Source organism: Odontesthes bonariensis, chromosome 20, assembly GCF_027942865.1.
Source record: "Odontesthes bonariensis isolate fOdoBon6 chromosome 20, fOdoBon6.hap1, whole genome shotgun sequence".
Lineage (NCBI taxonomy): Eukaryota > Metazoa > Chordata > Actinopteri > Atheriniformes > Atherinopsidae > Odontesthes > Odontesthes bonariensis.
The window spans coordinates 18,993,885-19,008,949 of NC_134525.1; the positions used below are offsets into that span (position 1 = coordinate 18,993,885).

Sequence of the window (15,065 nt, forward strand, 5' to 3'; positions counted from 1 at the left end):
TGGCGCTGACACGACCGCTAACACGCATGGAGCAATTTTACTCTTTGATTTTGGCAGAAGATGTCAGGTGTCCCCCTTTGAGCAGAAGATCTCATTTGATTTAACGTCGCAGTAATTGACACTCATTTATTATTCTTTAATGACAGCAATTATCCCATCTGCATGAGTTGAGCAAAAATGTTGTCCCATGTCTGCATTCCTCATGACCCTGAGCCAGTCTGGGTCGTGCATTGCTGGAAGTGGCATTAAAATAAAAATAGCCTAATGACGCCCTCATTAAACAACCAGATGAGAGAAGCAGTCAGACCCACAGAGCACAAATTAGGTCAGCCTGTGGTGGTGGGGGGTGGGGGGGTGTATAGACTAGCACACCTTTGAGTCTCTTGCATCCGGCAAGTCCCTTTATAACCTTTTCACTCCAGACCTGCTTGAAAAAATAAAACCTCAGAGCGGATAAAGAATATCTGGAGCTTGTGTCTTATATCTCGCTTTCCCAGCCGAGGTGCTTTGTTTTGCTGTCTGCTTTATTTAAGATAAGACTCTCAGCCTTGCAGGAGGCCCTGCGGTGCACACCAAACATCGGAGATGGTGAGCAAACCGTATTAAATGTGGCAAAGGAAGGTGTAACAGTCAGTTGTGATGCAAATGAATACATTTGCATTTTCAGATATCCTTAATAAGAGACACCAAAAGCATCACATTGCTGTAACTTTTATTACAAGGTTTCAGTGAAGTTACTTTTAAAAAGAAGTGAGCCACAGGACGTTGATGGCCTGTTCTATGTAACCGCAGTAGCTGACAAACAACTGTGAACTGATCATTTTTCACTTTAAACCACCCACCAGTTGGGGATGTAACTAATGCGAAAGTGTCTTAATGTCCTTGGTTCTCTTTGGAAATTTGACCCATCTCTCTTGTCTTTAGTAGTGTGCTGGCAAATGTCTTGTAAATATGAGAAATTTGAATCTTGACTAAAGTAATGGTGTCTGAATGCTTAAGTTAGACTTCAGATGATATGGGACAGGGATTCCTCTGCTTATTAAAGCAGTCCACTAAATTTAAGATTACCTTTGCACAGTTTTTATACATAATGAAACCCTCAGGAAATCCATCTCAGTCTCTCCTACTCCAGTGGCAGCTGGTGGAAGTGATTTATTTTTGATTGGCTATTGCCTCGCTGAGTTGGTGATTTATGGCACAGAATTGAACATGAACTGAAGTTAGGTTTTGGGGGTCAGAGCCTCAGCCAAGCTCATTACTTTAGAGGCAGGCCATCAAAACAGTGCTCCTGCCTCCATACAGAGATAATAAACGCTCCACCCACACACACAATGAGGAGGGGGTAGGACAGCAAGGTTCAGAGTAAAATGCACTGCAGATCAGGCTTTTGACAGCTGTTCACAGAGCTCTCACTGTCCAAATGTATATATCTGTCTTGATCAATATCACTGTGAAGGTCAGGCCTGAGCAAGCAATGCTGCAATAATCATAAAAGACAGCCGTTGTAGAAAAGAAAAAAAAGTCACTTTTATTTTAAAGTTTCTGAAATTTTGCTGCCATCTACTGGTTCACAGGCTGAAACGCTTTATTCCCAAACAGCATGAAAATGATTGGATATTCAACAGCGACACACACACACAACTTTAATATATACATAAAATAACTTGCTGTTTCTTTAAGAATAATCTGCAAAGTTTGATGATTGTTGGTGTGTAAATTTGTGAAATTAGAGTCAGGCGGGATTGGATGGCTGACTTTGTTTAAAGATCAGGGATCTATCAAAGTCCGATTTCCCTAGCATGTGTCTGTAGAGTTTGCCGTGCCATTAATAAAGGAGATTTCTGAGTTTTCCCATAAAAAGAGTTGTTGATGCTCGTCTATAGGGAAAGATAACAAAAATATCCCCAGAATTCACCCATCTACAGTCATGTAGATTGTAAACAATTGGAGCAAATTCAAAAGCTTTGTTATCCTCACGAGGAGTGTGCAACAAACTCCAAAAGCAAGGAGTGTCACAGGTGCAAAGGAACCCAAAGTAGCTTACGGGGAACTAAAAGCCACATGCACATTGGCCATTGTTCATTTTTGCGATGCCACAGATCCATCAGGGGAACAGGGAAGAACAAAGGTGTGCTTTGCAGGGCTGTAAGGAGACACATGCTTTCCGAAAAAAAACATTCCTGCTAGTCTGCAGTGGCTACAGATAACATAAGACAAACACAAAAACATTTTGTAGAGGAGTGAAGCTAAAATGAGAAATATTCTGTGTAATCAAGATGTCACGTGTTTCTATGAGAACCATATCCAATGGTGGTCGTTTCATGATTTCGACCTACAGTACATCTGGCCAAGGACGACTTCCCATTATTGTCAGGACTGTAAAATCTGCAGAATAGATTAATACTACAAAAGAATCTGAATCTTTGTGTGTTCACATAAGTCACTGTTCCACATTAATTCTACATTTTAAACTGCCAAATTGAAACCTAGACCTAAATCTAATAGAAATGTTGTGGAAGGACCTGAAGGAAGCAGTTGTGAGGAGAAACGCCAACATCCCAGAGCTGAAGCTGTTATGTACAAGGGAATGCACAGTTATTCCTCTAAGCTGATGTACAGACAGTTACCAGAAACATTTAGTGTCAGCCATTGTTGCACAGTGCACTGAAAACAAAGTTTAGCCACTTACAGATGCTACAGATCCACAAATGTTACAGATGTGCACCAATGGATGATTAATAAATGCTCAAGCACGATGATTTTGTCTAGTTTGAGTGTCTTTTTTTTCCTCTTCTCAATCAACTTTTAGGATTTTTGAGGAAATCTCTTGTTTAAGATAATTTTTATTCAGATATATAGGAAATTCTAAAGTGTGCACAAACTGCCGAGCACCAGTGTTCAGTCTTTTAAACAACTTCGAAACCAGAAACTTAAAAAAAAAAAAAGGCAGACACAAAGAAGAGGTTTAGTTTCCTAAAATACTTTATTAACAGGAAACAGTTTCCCACTGATCAGTCAATAGTACATTTTATGTCTTTATTCAGAATATAAAGGACACTTGTGGCCAAATTGATATAGCATTGTAAGCATTAACAAGCTGTCCAAGAGTACATCTGATCTTATTCTGAAGTTGAGCATCAGCTGCATTCATTTTCCTGTTAGCTCGACCCACTCAGAGTACCCTCCTTTGTAATGTCTTGGCCTGAGAAAAAGAAGCATAAGGAGGAAAAAAAAAAGCTAATGTTTTTCTACTGAAAGGCTTGTTGAAGCACCAGGACTTTAATGACATAAACATCTATGAAGGGCTGTTGCAGCTCTGGGTTCATTTGTATCTGTGCTAAAACATAGATATGCACAACATGTATGTTTGATGTGCATTAGCCGTTATTTACCTGGCAAATCCCAGCTGGTGGGCGATGCCCAGCGCTTTGGAGCTCCTCACTCCACTTCTGCAATGGAACACAATGTTGTCGTCGTCTTTCTCTGGAGCCCTCACTCTAAACTTCTGCTCAAAGAGTTCAGGGGACAGCTTCAGAGACTCCTCCAGGGTGCCAACTGATACGCAATCAAACACAAGAACTGTAAACATACAAATCCAGATAAAGCGCTCAAGACTGGGCTGCACGTGCATTACAACCTACGTGGGATGTTGACGGCCTGTGGAATGCGGCCCTCCTGGTATTCATCTGGGTTTCTCACATCAAAAAGCTGAATGTTCCGGTTTGCTAGCATGGTCGTCAGTTGGGAATAGGTCACCACTGAGCCTTATCCAAAAACATTGGCACAAGTGAACAAGTGGCACAGCTGAACTGAGTGAACCTTGAACCCTAAACTACTGCACTGAAGGTCTCTCTCTCTCTCTCTCTCTCTCTCTCTCTCTCTCTCTCTCTCTCTCTCTCTCTCTCTCTCTCTCTCTCTCTCTCTCTCTCTCTCTCTCTCTCTCTCTCTCTCTCTCTCTCTCTCTCTCTCTCTCTCTCTCTCTCTCTCTCTCGCCACCAGTGCATCATTTTAGCGCTGGTAAAGGAATATTATGTTAACGAGTAGATTTAATGTAATGCTTAGAGACACGTGAGACCAAGTAAAAGTGTAGGAATAATATAAAAAGTTATGAAGGGGATTATTGGAGGACAGAGCCGACTGAACCCGAGCTTACTTAGAAAATTACCATTGTCGTCCGCTCCTCCGCAAGTTGGAGTTGAGGTTGTAAAAGTCCGAATAACCGAAGCAAAGCTCGTGTAAGACTTAAGGTTAGCTTCCGTAATTGCCTGGCAAAAGCCTCGAGACAGCAGGAACGACAACATCACGAGGAGCTGCGCGTAGCACGGACTGATGCCAAACGATATCATGACTCAAGGTTCATTCACTTCTTCTTCTTCTTCTTTTTTGAGTTTATTGGCTGTTGGCAACTCAACGTTTAGGTGCATTACCGCTACCTGCTGAACTGGGGTAAGGTTTATTCACAATACATAGACGTGTTCTTCTTCTTTTTGTTTTAATATAGTCGGCATCACTTCTTCTTCTTGTGTAGGATGTTTTTCATATTACTGCCCCCCTCTGGCCGTTCCCCATTGACCTTCTTCGACTGCTTTGTTATTTTAGAAGACAGCTTTTTTTTTAATGGCCCATTCTGTCCCAACACTTTTTGTTTTTTTAAAGCAACAGTTGAAGTAAAATGTTGAGACCACAGAGAAGTTTACTTGAACCATAAGAAAGCATACCCTCTGATAAAAACGAAGGCCATTCATGGACTTTTTATTTCCATCAGAGTTTGTAGGTACCCCTCCCGCCTTTTCTTTAGTTAAAAAGTCAGCCATATGTTCAACTTTAGAAGCCAACTTAAGATTAGCTTCTAACTTAATCGAACAAGTGTTTTGATTTGTTTGTCACTCAGTCTGCTCATCTAGAAAATCTGGATGCTTCAACAATAAGTAAGTACAGAGCAATCTTAAATGCTTCTGTCGTAAATAAGATTATTGGAAAAGTAACATGTTGTAGATTGATGACATTCTTGACACCTTTCAGGTTTTCATTCACATCACAGCTCGGAAAGTGCTCACATAAAGATTTTAAATGGCATTCACCTCAGTGATTCAGGGTATCTGACAGCCCTGGTGTCATCTTGTGCAGTGTTTGATCTTATGGACTTTTAGATAAACTGGAAGACTTGGTTGGGCTCTCAGGAACAGTCATGACATGGCCCAAATCAAGGGGGTTATATTGCCAGTAGAGGTTATAATGAAAGTACTGTGATATATGGAGACTCACAGGATTAATTCTCTAGCCCCTCCTTTTCATTCAGTGTGTGCTTCCAGTTCTTCATATTCTCCAAGACTATGGGGATGCTTATCACAGCTAAATGACTCCCAGATCTAACTAATACTCTCACTGGATGATTATAGACATTCTCTCTGTGCCTTGAGAAAGTTAAACAACTGGATGCAAGAAGGCTTCCTTCAACTTAAAAACTAATTAAATCCCTTTTTTGGCAACAAAGGAAGGAAGGCTGGTGCTAAGTGCTTAAAGTACTAAAAAATACCCACTGTAGCCATTACTGAAATTAAACTTGAAAGTTGAAGTTTATGATAAATGTAAAGTTGTTTGAATTGCCTTTGGATTGCTATCTCTTTGCCTACTCTTAAAAAACTTGTTTTTTTCCCCTCCGGACTATTCAGTAGTAGATCATCAAGTTTTGAAATTTTGCCAGACTGGCATTTCTCCTGCCCCAGCTTGAATCGCACACACTTGTGCTGTTTTCACAGTCGCTAGGCAAATCCCCGGAGCTCGAGAGTGAATGACATCCAGGTCTGACAGCACTGACTTGGCTGCTGAGCCTTGCAAAACACACCCATAATCTATTCTTGCCTGGATTAGTACCACAGCTCTCTATTTCAGCAATGCAACATCAGCTCCCCATTCTCGCCTCATTAGACATCTCATGGCAGTAATGACTTTATTTCTTCTCCTCTTTATCCCACCAACATGCTCTCTTTTTCCTATGTTAGTCTGCCATAATAATGTATTGCAAAAAAGATAAACACACGATAAACTCTATTCTATGTCAGATTCCTAATATTTCATGATTCTTTTATTTGTGCAGAATATAACTTGGATTTATAAAATCACTTCTTCTAAAAAGCACAATCATCTACAAATACTGACTTTCCACTGCTCGCTGGTATACTTTCAAGTTAACCTGGATTATTAATCATCACTGAAAACAATGTTGGAGTTTGAACATTCTCCTCCTTTTCTATCTTATTTTCAATCCTCTCTTAATATGAGTACCTTCATTTACAGTAAGACACCCATAATCCCGTTGAAAACATTCTCCTAAATTCTTATTTAAAAATATAGCTTCCACCCCCTTCTTTTTAGAAATGTTACTAACCAGTAGCTGAAAATGATCACCATCCTCAGGTTGGGAAAATTATAGCATCAAACCCTACAAAGCCTGTGATTTTGCTCCACTCATTATCACATTTAAAAAAAACCTGAATAATGAATCTTATACTTTACACTCTAAAGTCTGTGATGAGGCATAATTTCCAACCTGCTGTCAGAGAAATGTGTGAAATAAAACCCGACTTATTTGACAGTACATCCTGTGGTGGCATGCTATCCGAGCTGATGATCCACTCATTCTGCTGCAGGTAACTGATGCTAATGTGAGGACTGCGCAACAGTTCAAAAGCAGTCAAAACTGTTTGCAGCTGATTAAGTGGACTGGTAAAAAAACTGAAAAATATGCAGTTTATTTCTTCTTTATGGTGGCCTGAGATTTGCTGGTAGAACTTAGTTTCTTTGGAGTTATTTTTGAGTATCAACAACTTCAGGAAATTTGTGGATTTTAACAGCTCTCATTTGGACTGAAGTCAAGCGATAAACAACATAAACCTGCCTGAAGGCGTCTGCAGTTTCTCTGCAAATCTTCCAAGTTAGATTCCAATCAAGCAAAGCCTACAGACACTGGATTGACTGAGCTCTTTCCAGCTTTAAATACAGCTCAGATCTCATGCACATATATTATTCCAGCTACAGGCTTTATTGAGCTGGTAACATGAATAATGTGGTACATATTCTTAAAAATACTGCATGGATCATTTCTTTTGGGCAGTGTCTCAGAAGAGTTCTCTTTGTTTGGTTTTAACGGTACTTTTGTTCATCATTAGTGGACAATCTCTATGATCATCCTCCTAATATTGCTGCCATTACATGCACTCGTCTCTTTGACTGCCTCTCAGTCTCCAGAATTGTCATAGTCAAAGAAACAGCCCTCCAGTGACCACCCAACACCCACAGATGGATGAATATTGCATGCAGCTCAACACATCTGACCTCAGGGGAAGTTTTGCCCCATCTGTTGGCATAATGATGAGTAAATGTATTCAGCGCAGCCTTGTTATCATGGCTGAAAACTGTCTTCAGCGCTTGTTAAAGCATCTTATAACTGACCCTCAAGAGTTTAACACGTAGATCAACTTTATTTCATGAATACCCACAATCATTGTGTAGCCTTTGCTGTAACGATACGCTGCCAAACCCTGAAATAAAAAAGCATTTTTCTGTGAGAATCTCTTAGGCTTTTTGCCTTACTGCTGTGCATTAGATACACTGTTAGCTGATTGTGCAGCATTGTGGGCAAGAATTTTAATTAAAGATAATTAACCAGAAGAATATAACAGACTCCAGCGTCCACTACAAAAAATGTTTTAAAATGTTTATGAGCTTGAAAAATAGTGTGAAGCATATCTGATGTAACCAGGTGAGGAAGTACACTTCCATGAATAAAGTAAAAACAAAGAGCAAGTGATACACCTATGAGTGTAGGGACCCACAAGCTGTCAAGTTATTTATATATAATTAATATATAAATATATATAATATAATTTACCAACATTCTAACAATCGGTTAACATTACAGCTCAAACTGAAAATGCCAACATGATGTGTAGCAAGTGTCACCGTGATTCGAGGTATTTACATTCCCTCTTTCACTGGAGATGTTAACAACCCCCCCAAGACAAGAATAAAAGGTGTATTACTCTGCTTCTCACTGATGAGTCACTGATCAGTCACATCTGAGGTTGCCATTGATCAATGATTTGTCACACTTGTCCAGCTGATGTCCTCATTGTGTGTCCTGTTTCCTTTTTTCCGGTATCGTTGATCTGTCAAAGTAAACAGCCTCAAAAGAAAACCCAACCCAACTTACTATCTACAAGCACTCGATCAAGACAAGCAATATGATGAGAAATGTTTTTAAAATGTTCATGGTGATCCTGTTGATCTGAAGGACGCTATTGTTTACTGTGCATTCTGGGGAATCAGATTTTCCTTTAATTAAGCCATTGTTACAAAAAATGTGTGGCAGGAATGTTCTGGAAATGTTGAGGATCCCGTTATCAAATTAGTGAGTTTGCAAGTTAGGATTACACCCTTATCACATGTTAAGAATTTTTCTACAAAAAGGATCTAATTTACCTTCATAGCAGCTAGTGTGTGGATGTTGAGGTGGTGATTACCTAAGATTTAAGATCAGATTTATTGTCATGCATACAGTCATACATATGAAATTTCTCCTCTGCTTTTAACCCATTCAGGTTGGCACGTGTTGAACACACACATGCTCATGCACAGGTGCACACACCTATAGAGACAGCTGCCATACACTGGAGCGGTAGGCAGCCATTCACAGCGCCCGGGGAGCATGGGGTACGGTGCCTTGCTCAAGGGCACCTCGGCCGTGGCAAGGAGTTGGACTGACACCCCTCCAGCTGTCAGTTTCACCAATCTTTTGAGTGGCGAGAGTGGGAATCGAACCGCCAACCTTCCGTTTATTGGACGACCCACTCTAACCACTGAGCTTATGCTGTGACCTTAAGCCTTTCTCAGGCCATCAAAACAAAAGTTTGTAAAAGGAGTTTTACATTCGAGCGCAGACACCAAACTTTCCAATGAGACCATCAAAGTAAATGTTCATATGAAATGATGCACAAGAGATCTCACACATTTCTCTTTGACAGTACAGAAGTAGGGATCAAACCCCAAGAACGAAAATATATCAAGCCACCTTATAAAAGTATAGGGGGGGGGGGTATGGCAGAGTCAGAAGAACTTTCAGATCCTCTGATATGTCAGTGATTCTCAGTGGGGAAACACAAAGCTCTTGAAAGAGTTCACAAGCTGAGTCTTAGGGAATTTAAGATGTGGGCAAATTAAGGAGGATGACAGAACACTTCTCCTAAACTGATTACTACAAGGAATTAGATGCTCCTTCTGACTTTGAGTGGTAGATTATTTAACAGTGCTGTAACATATGAAGTAGTGAGCAACCACACAAAATCGCCTGACCATCAGAAGCATCTTTGACTACTTGCTCAACACGCTGATATGAAGACAAGAGGAGCCGTAGGTCAAAAGGCAAAACTTGAAATCTATCTGCATCTTATGTCTCCTTCACAATAACTCAAGCTGTCAAAGTGGATTACAAGCACAAATTTTAAGATCACAGGCTCCTTGTCTCAAACACGTAAAATGTCTCTTGTGTGGAACCTTTTATGTGTCCCCCCGACACAGAGACAAGACACTCCGAGTGCAAGAAAGACTAAATATACAATGCAGATATCTTTTGGATCTGTCTGCAATTGTCTCGTCTCTCCTACTGCCTCTTTATGGATGTCTTTCCGATCAGCAAGTAGTTGTTTAATTTTGCACTCATTTGCGATCATCTTACTTGCCAGTGTTGCTGATGTCAACTTGAAAAGAATACTAGTTGCACATGTACTTTCCACCAAGGCAAAAAGTTGAGATGAGCTTTAAAGTGAACGAAGAAGACACAATGATTCTGGTTTAATATCAGTGTTTTGATTTTGATTCCAGAAGATTGATTACAAACTCAATTCAGAAAAATGGCATATCAATACCACACAGAGAGAATGATTTAAATCAATGCCACCTCGTTGTTGGGAACCGTGATTCGCTGCAGTCCAAATGTGACAACAACAGGGTAAAACTAAAGGGAGAGAGCACGGGAGACCTATGAAATTGTTTGGTTAGTGCATGAGTCATCTTTGATAACCTCCAAAACTCACACTCACATGACTTTTCCACTCCACTCCCCAGTCGAACATTTGTCAACTTGACTTCCCAGCAGTATGCCGAGCACAATAAGGCTGTCATACAGTAAAACCCAGCCACTCCACGGACTGATCCACGGGACCGCAGAGGGGGTGAACAATGGTGAAGCGTGAAAAAAAAACTCTTTAAGTCTCTGTCTTTCCAATGACCAAAGCAATTTCCCCTAGTGAGATATATTAACTTCGCAGGCAATTATTACAAAAAAGACCTGAGTTTTTTGTTTATTTACTCTTTTTGCGACCAATTTGAATTACTTACCCACCCACACTGATGGTACGTTCCAAAACACATCACATGATTCACTGACTCAACTTGAACGCCTGGTAGGACCGGACTCAGTCTGCTCTGTTGATGCTATAGGTAGTCTTTGAATAAAAGCAAACAAACAAACAAAAGTTGTCACGATGCCGATGTGTGGTGGGACCTCTGAGGCAAAGGATGCCGATGATAAAGTTCAGCAGATCTGCGATGCAGTAAGTAGAAGTGGGATTGTTGCTTTATCAATTGAAACAATTCACTGGGGCCTGTGTTTCATTAGTTGTTGATTTCCTCCTCGTTGTTCCTCAGATGAAACCTCATGCGGAGCAGAAAGCAGGGAAGACCTATGATGTTTTCACTGCTAAGAAGTTCAAGACGCAGGTTGTTGCCGGGACCAACTACTTCATAAAGGTAACAGTCGTTATTACCACGCATCAAAGAATCATTACTGGCTTACATGTCCTTCCCTTCTTTCCTAAACTAAAGATCACACGGCCAATTGATTGTTGCAAATAGAAATGTGTGATCACAGTCAGTTGTCATTTCTGTGTGTGTCTTTTTTTTAAGCAGTAAGTAATAGTCAACACCAGTTTTTAAACATATTAGCTACCACAGAACTATAGTTGGTGAGGCTACTTTGTTGGGTATTTCGAGGTTCTACATGTAAGTATCTTTCTAGCCAACACATTCCTCTCCTTTTACCTACTTGAGCTGGTTACATTGCTGTTGTGGCGGTCCTCGACTTGATGTCATTCAGCTGCTGCACCAGTGAGTGTGTGTCGGCCTGCTGTGGGACTCTGCAGCTGGACACGGTACCACCTTGTTCGGCCTTCAAGGGAGACCAAACAATCAGAACCTGCAGCGATAAAGCTAAAGAGCAGATTGAGGACTGTAGTCACCAGCTGCAGTCCAAGACGGTGACACTGAAATTTGTTGGTGGGATTAAGAGACTAATTGGTGAAGCAGCTTGACAATCCACAAACTCACTTGTGACATTAAAACATAAAAAAAAAAGCACCTGAATGATGTCGATTACATTTAATACAAGAAAGATATCCACGCCGCTTGATGTCACTGCAGTGAAGACACCAAATATCAATGAATGCAAGTAAGGACCCCGTCTAACTTCCTGTGTGCTTCCTTTCAGGTCCATGTTGGAGGAGACGATCATGTTCACCTCCGCGTTTGGCAAAAGCTCCCATGTTATGGAGGAGAACTTGAGCTGAGTGATATGCAGCACTCCAAAGGCCACCAAGACCCAATTGAGTACTTCTAAAGGGATCACAAACCAAGCAAAGAACCAGTGCCTACAGGCTTATTTAGTTAATATCCTGCCTAATTCTATGAAATAATGTTTTATGCACTTCCTGTTACTCACCTGTAATAACGAACTATACATGCACCGTAGATCATAACTGATAATAGAAGTGTGTTTCTAAATGGACTATTTTGTACAAGACGCATGAATAAAAAAAACAAAAAAACAAATCAGATTTGTTGTGATCCTGTTTTTCCGAGCTCTTCTTTCTGTTGTGGTGTCTGATGTGTGAAATAGCTTCAGGCCTCCAGGCGACCACTGCGCCTTCAGCTGAATGATGATGATGATGATGTCCTGGAGACACAGCAGCGGGGAAGACGAACAAATGTCTCTTCTACTCTAGCTTTTATTGAGCTTTAGTGTCTGCATACCGTGGCAGCCGCTGGCAGGGCTCCAAGCCTTTAATTGATTCATGTAGTTCCCATTTGAAAAGGTTTAATTTTTGATATGCGTTTTGTTCACTCAGAAACTCCCATAACTTCCATGTGAGAGATCACAGATTTGTCGAGGCACCAAACACTTCAGTCTAAGCTCTAAATGGCGCTCCTTCAAAAATGTAGGTTTTATGTGTAAATCTACTTTCACTTGTTCTGTTCATTGACGTAGCAGACATTTTCTACGTTTGCCTTTTTCAACAAAAATGATTTAATCAAGGAGCAGAACATTCTTTTCTATTGCTTACCTAAAAGTAATACGGCGCAACACAATCTGATCTTGTATCTTATGATCTAAGTACCTCACTGAGGAGCCTCAAGAGACCATTAAAATGTATATTCCAGGGACAGGATTGAAGTCTATCAAAGCCCCTTTCTTTTGATTTTGAGATATCTTTAAGCTACATTTGTAGCTATATTTTTTTGCTACAGCTCTTGATTTGGGAAGGATGAACTCAAGAGTTTCAGCCTATGTGTGGCATGAAGTTACAACTCAAACCTTTTAACTGACAAAAAGCTTTCAGCCACAAAATGAGAAAAAACAATACGAGAGTACAATGTGAGCAGCTGTTGATATAAACTCCAGTTGAAATACATGGAATCATCTACAGGAGTCACATTCAAGACACTCCCTTCACTGTTTCTGGAAAAATTCTTGTGTAAACTAACCTTGTGTTGATGAGTCACACCCTTTACACTAATGATGAAACTTTGTGACTCATCAGTGTGTAAAGGGGAGCTTGAGATTTTTATTCTATTTGACAATAAGCCATGCAATTTAACAAGAATTTTAGGATGTATACACAGTAAGGATAACTAACTTGGCTGTATTTTAACAAGTGTATCTTATATTTTACAGCATCATCATTTTATATATGATCATGCGTTTATCATTGTGTTTTGTTATTATTTCTTAAGACAACCATTTTTCATTGTTTCTTCGTTGTCTCACAGTGGCTGTTGTGTTCTTACCAAACTCAACATATAATATTTAACTACGCGCAGCGCTTTTAATCTGAAGCAGGCCGCTCTTGACACAAAATAGAGTTAAGTCTGCTGTCATATGTCTGATTTGAGGAATCTTCAGAATCCCGCTCATGCCACACACAATTCTGCAACACAACGCTGAGACTTTAACAAACTCCCATTTCATGAATTGATTATTAAATCACATCGCAGCTGTGCTTAACCACATTAGCTTTTTAGCATTTTGGTTTTTACTTCTCTATTAGTCACATATCTGTCTCATCTTGTGACCGATGTTCCTCTTTGTTTAGCAGCAACTGTCTGACTTGTGTTCCATTTGATAACTGAAATGCTGACCTTTGACTCTGCAATCTGTGTCCATGAATGTATTTTGAACACTTATTGGATTCAAAACGTTGTCCCCGTTGTTGCTCACAGCTTGCTTGTGGAGCTGCAAACACCACTGCACTTTTAAACTTTAAATCTTACAAAGACAAAGACGTTTCTTCAGTTTTAAGTGGAATTATTGACAAAAGTCACAAGACAAAGATTCAGCCTGTGATTGACAGTGTTCCTTATCTGTCTGGTTTCCCTGCAGGTTTTGTGAAACCTTTTTACGTCTGTTTCTGTTAAAGAACACTCATGAAACTCAATGACAGTGTAAGTGATTTCACAGTTGGGCTTTGGTTCCATGGTCATTTTTTTTTATATGTAATCTATCTAACCTCAGCCTGAAATTTTGCTGTATTTTTGTGGAAACCTTTGTTTAATTCTGAATGTGTAATGAAGACTCTTGAAACATAAATACTCTGTAAAATGGACACAGTATGTGTTAGAATTAAAATTTTAGAAGTGGTCGGCTGACAACGAATCAATAAGTAGCTCTTTGGGCAAAATAATGGGAAGCGTTTCCTGATAATAATTTCAATCCTTCATTGGAAATGTAACCGGATGGACTGGATGGGAGCAAGGGTGCAATAATGGGGCCAGGACAATGGGGGGAGCTATGGGATTTGCTGCTGTGAAATACTGGGTTCATGGGGAGAAGAAGAGGAACCTTTAAAAGCTGGGCCTGTTGAGAGCCCGCGCCCTTGGTCTCCTTTGTGTCAGCAGTGGGTAAGGTGGATGGTGTGCAGTTGAGTTTTCTGGTTTGCTTTGAATAATTTATGTGCTTTTGCTTTAACAAGAGCTAAGTGTTGTGGTTAGTTGAGTGCCCTCATGGAGCCAGAACAGCCTTAAAGCTGCAGTCTGCAGGATTTGCTGTCATACGTAAAGTCCTAATTTTTGGCATTTTAAGAGTTTACATGATCTATCAGAACGCTTGAAGTTGAAAACGGTGACCTCCGTAGTCGCAAAATGCAAGAAATGCTTATTTTTTAACCGAAAAATAAAAAGTTATTCAACTTCCACAGTAAGTAGACTAGCCCGTAATGAAGTTCAATAGTCCAGATAAATAAGTGTGGGGACGAGCCTACCTTGTATCGCGCGTGCACAATCGGTGATTGACAGGCAGCAGAGCCCAGCTCGTAACCTGATTGGTTACCTTTTACCGGTCCGGGGCCCGTTGCACAAAAGTAGGATAAGGGATTAAGCCGGGATATGTTGGCTATCCTGGATCAACTTATCCGTGATCCGGTTGCACAAAAGTAGGATAAGGGAAGTGGGATATGTTCAGACGGAAGTTAAGTAGGCTAAGTTCCAGGATCTATTTAATCTCATTCCTTATCTCAGTCAGCGGTCGCCACAATTGGAAACCAATATTTATTCCACTGCCTAGAACATATTGTTAAAACATTTAACTATACCCACTATCATTATTGAAACATTTGTGATCATTAATCACAATCATTTTAGATAACTGATGATTTTAGATGAACCACTAGATAATTTAGTTTCCCACAGACTACACATAAAGTACATCACCATATAAATATAAATACACATTAGAGTGT

The 15,065-nt window shown here is 40.2% G+C and overlaps 2 protein-coding genes across 3 annotated transcripts; one reads left to right on the plus strand and one right to left on the minus strand.

Annotated features, from left to right (window-relative positions):
* Window positions 1-2,964: 2,964 nt before the first annotated feature.
* On the minus strand, window positions 2,965-4,486 carry LOC142369919 (thiosulfate:glutathione sulfurtransferase). 2 transcript variants are annotated; one of them, XM_075452331.1, is made up of 4 exons: window positions 4,154-4,486; window positions 3,642-3,764; window positions 3,393-3,555; window positions 2,965-3,202 (listed from the first exon to the last, which is right to left on the minus strand). In XM_075452331.1, exons 1-4 carry the CDS (start codon window positions 4,344-4,346, stop codon window positions 3,148-3,150), a joined length of 534 nt encoding a protein of 177 aa, XP_075308446.1. In that variant the 5' UTR covers window positions 4,347-4,486; the 3' UTR covers window positions 2,965-3,147. The 2 variants fall into 2 exon arrangements, with proteins under 2 accessions (XP_075308446.1, XP_075308447.1); XM_075452332.1 differs by having other exon boundaries at window positions 4,166-4,485.
* Window positions 4,487-10,436: 5,950 nt separating this feature from the next.
* Window positions 10,437-11,883, plus strand: LOC142369719 (cystatin-B-like). The gene is made up of 3 exons (XM_075452059.1): window positions 10,437-10,610; window positions 10,705-10,806; window positions 11,543-11,883. Exons 1-3 carry the CDS (start codon window positions 10,542-10,544, stop codon window positions 11,669-11,671), a joined length of 300 nt encoding a protein of 99 aa, XP_075308174.1. The 5' UTR covers window positions 10,437-10,541; the 3' UTR covers window positions 11,672-11,883.
* Window positions 11,884-15,065: the final 3,182 nt, after the last annotated feature.

Excerpts from the sequence above, each read along its gene's own strand:
- LOC142369919 (XM_075452331.1), bottom strand. The coding sequence starts at position 4,346 with ATGATATCGTTTGGCATCAGTCCGTGCTACGCGCAGCTCCTCGTGATG. Across the intron at positions 3,765-4,153 it reads CGACAATGGTAATTTTCTAA|GCTCAGTGGTGACCTATTCC; the intron begins GTAAGCTCGGGT and ends TTTTTGGATAAG. Across the intron at positions 3,556-3,641 it reads ACAGGCCGTCAACATCCCAC|TTGGCACCCTGGAGGAGTCT; the intron begins GTAGGTTGTAAT and ends ATTGCGTATCAG.
- LOC142369719 (XM_075452059.1), top strand. The coding sequence starts at position 10,542 with ATGCCGATGTGTGGTGGGACCTCTGAGGCAAAGGATGCCGATGATAAA. Across the intron at positions 10,611-10,704 it reads TTCAGCAGATCTGCGATGCA|ATGAAACCTCATGCGGAGCA; the intron begins GTAAGTAGAAGT and ends GTTGTTCCTCAG. Across the intron at positions 10,807-11,542 it reads GGACCAACTACTTCATAAAG|GTCCATGTTGGAGGAGACGA; the intron begins GTAACAGTCGTT and ends GCTTCCTTTCAG.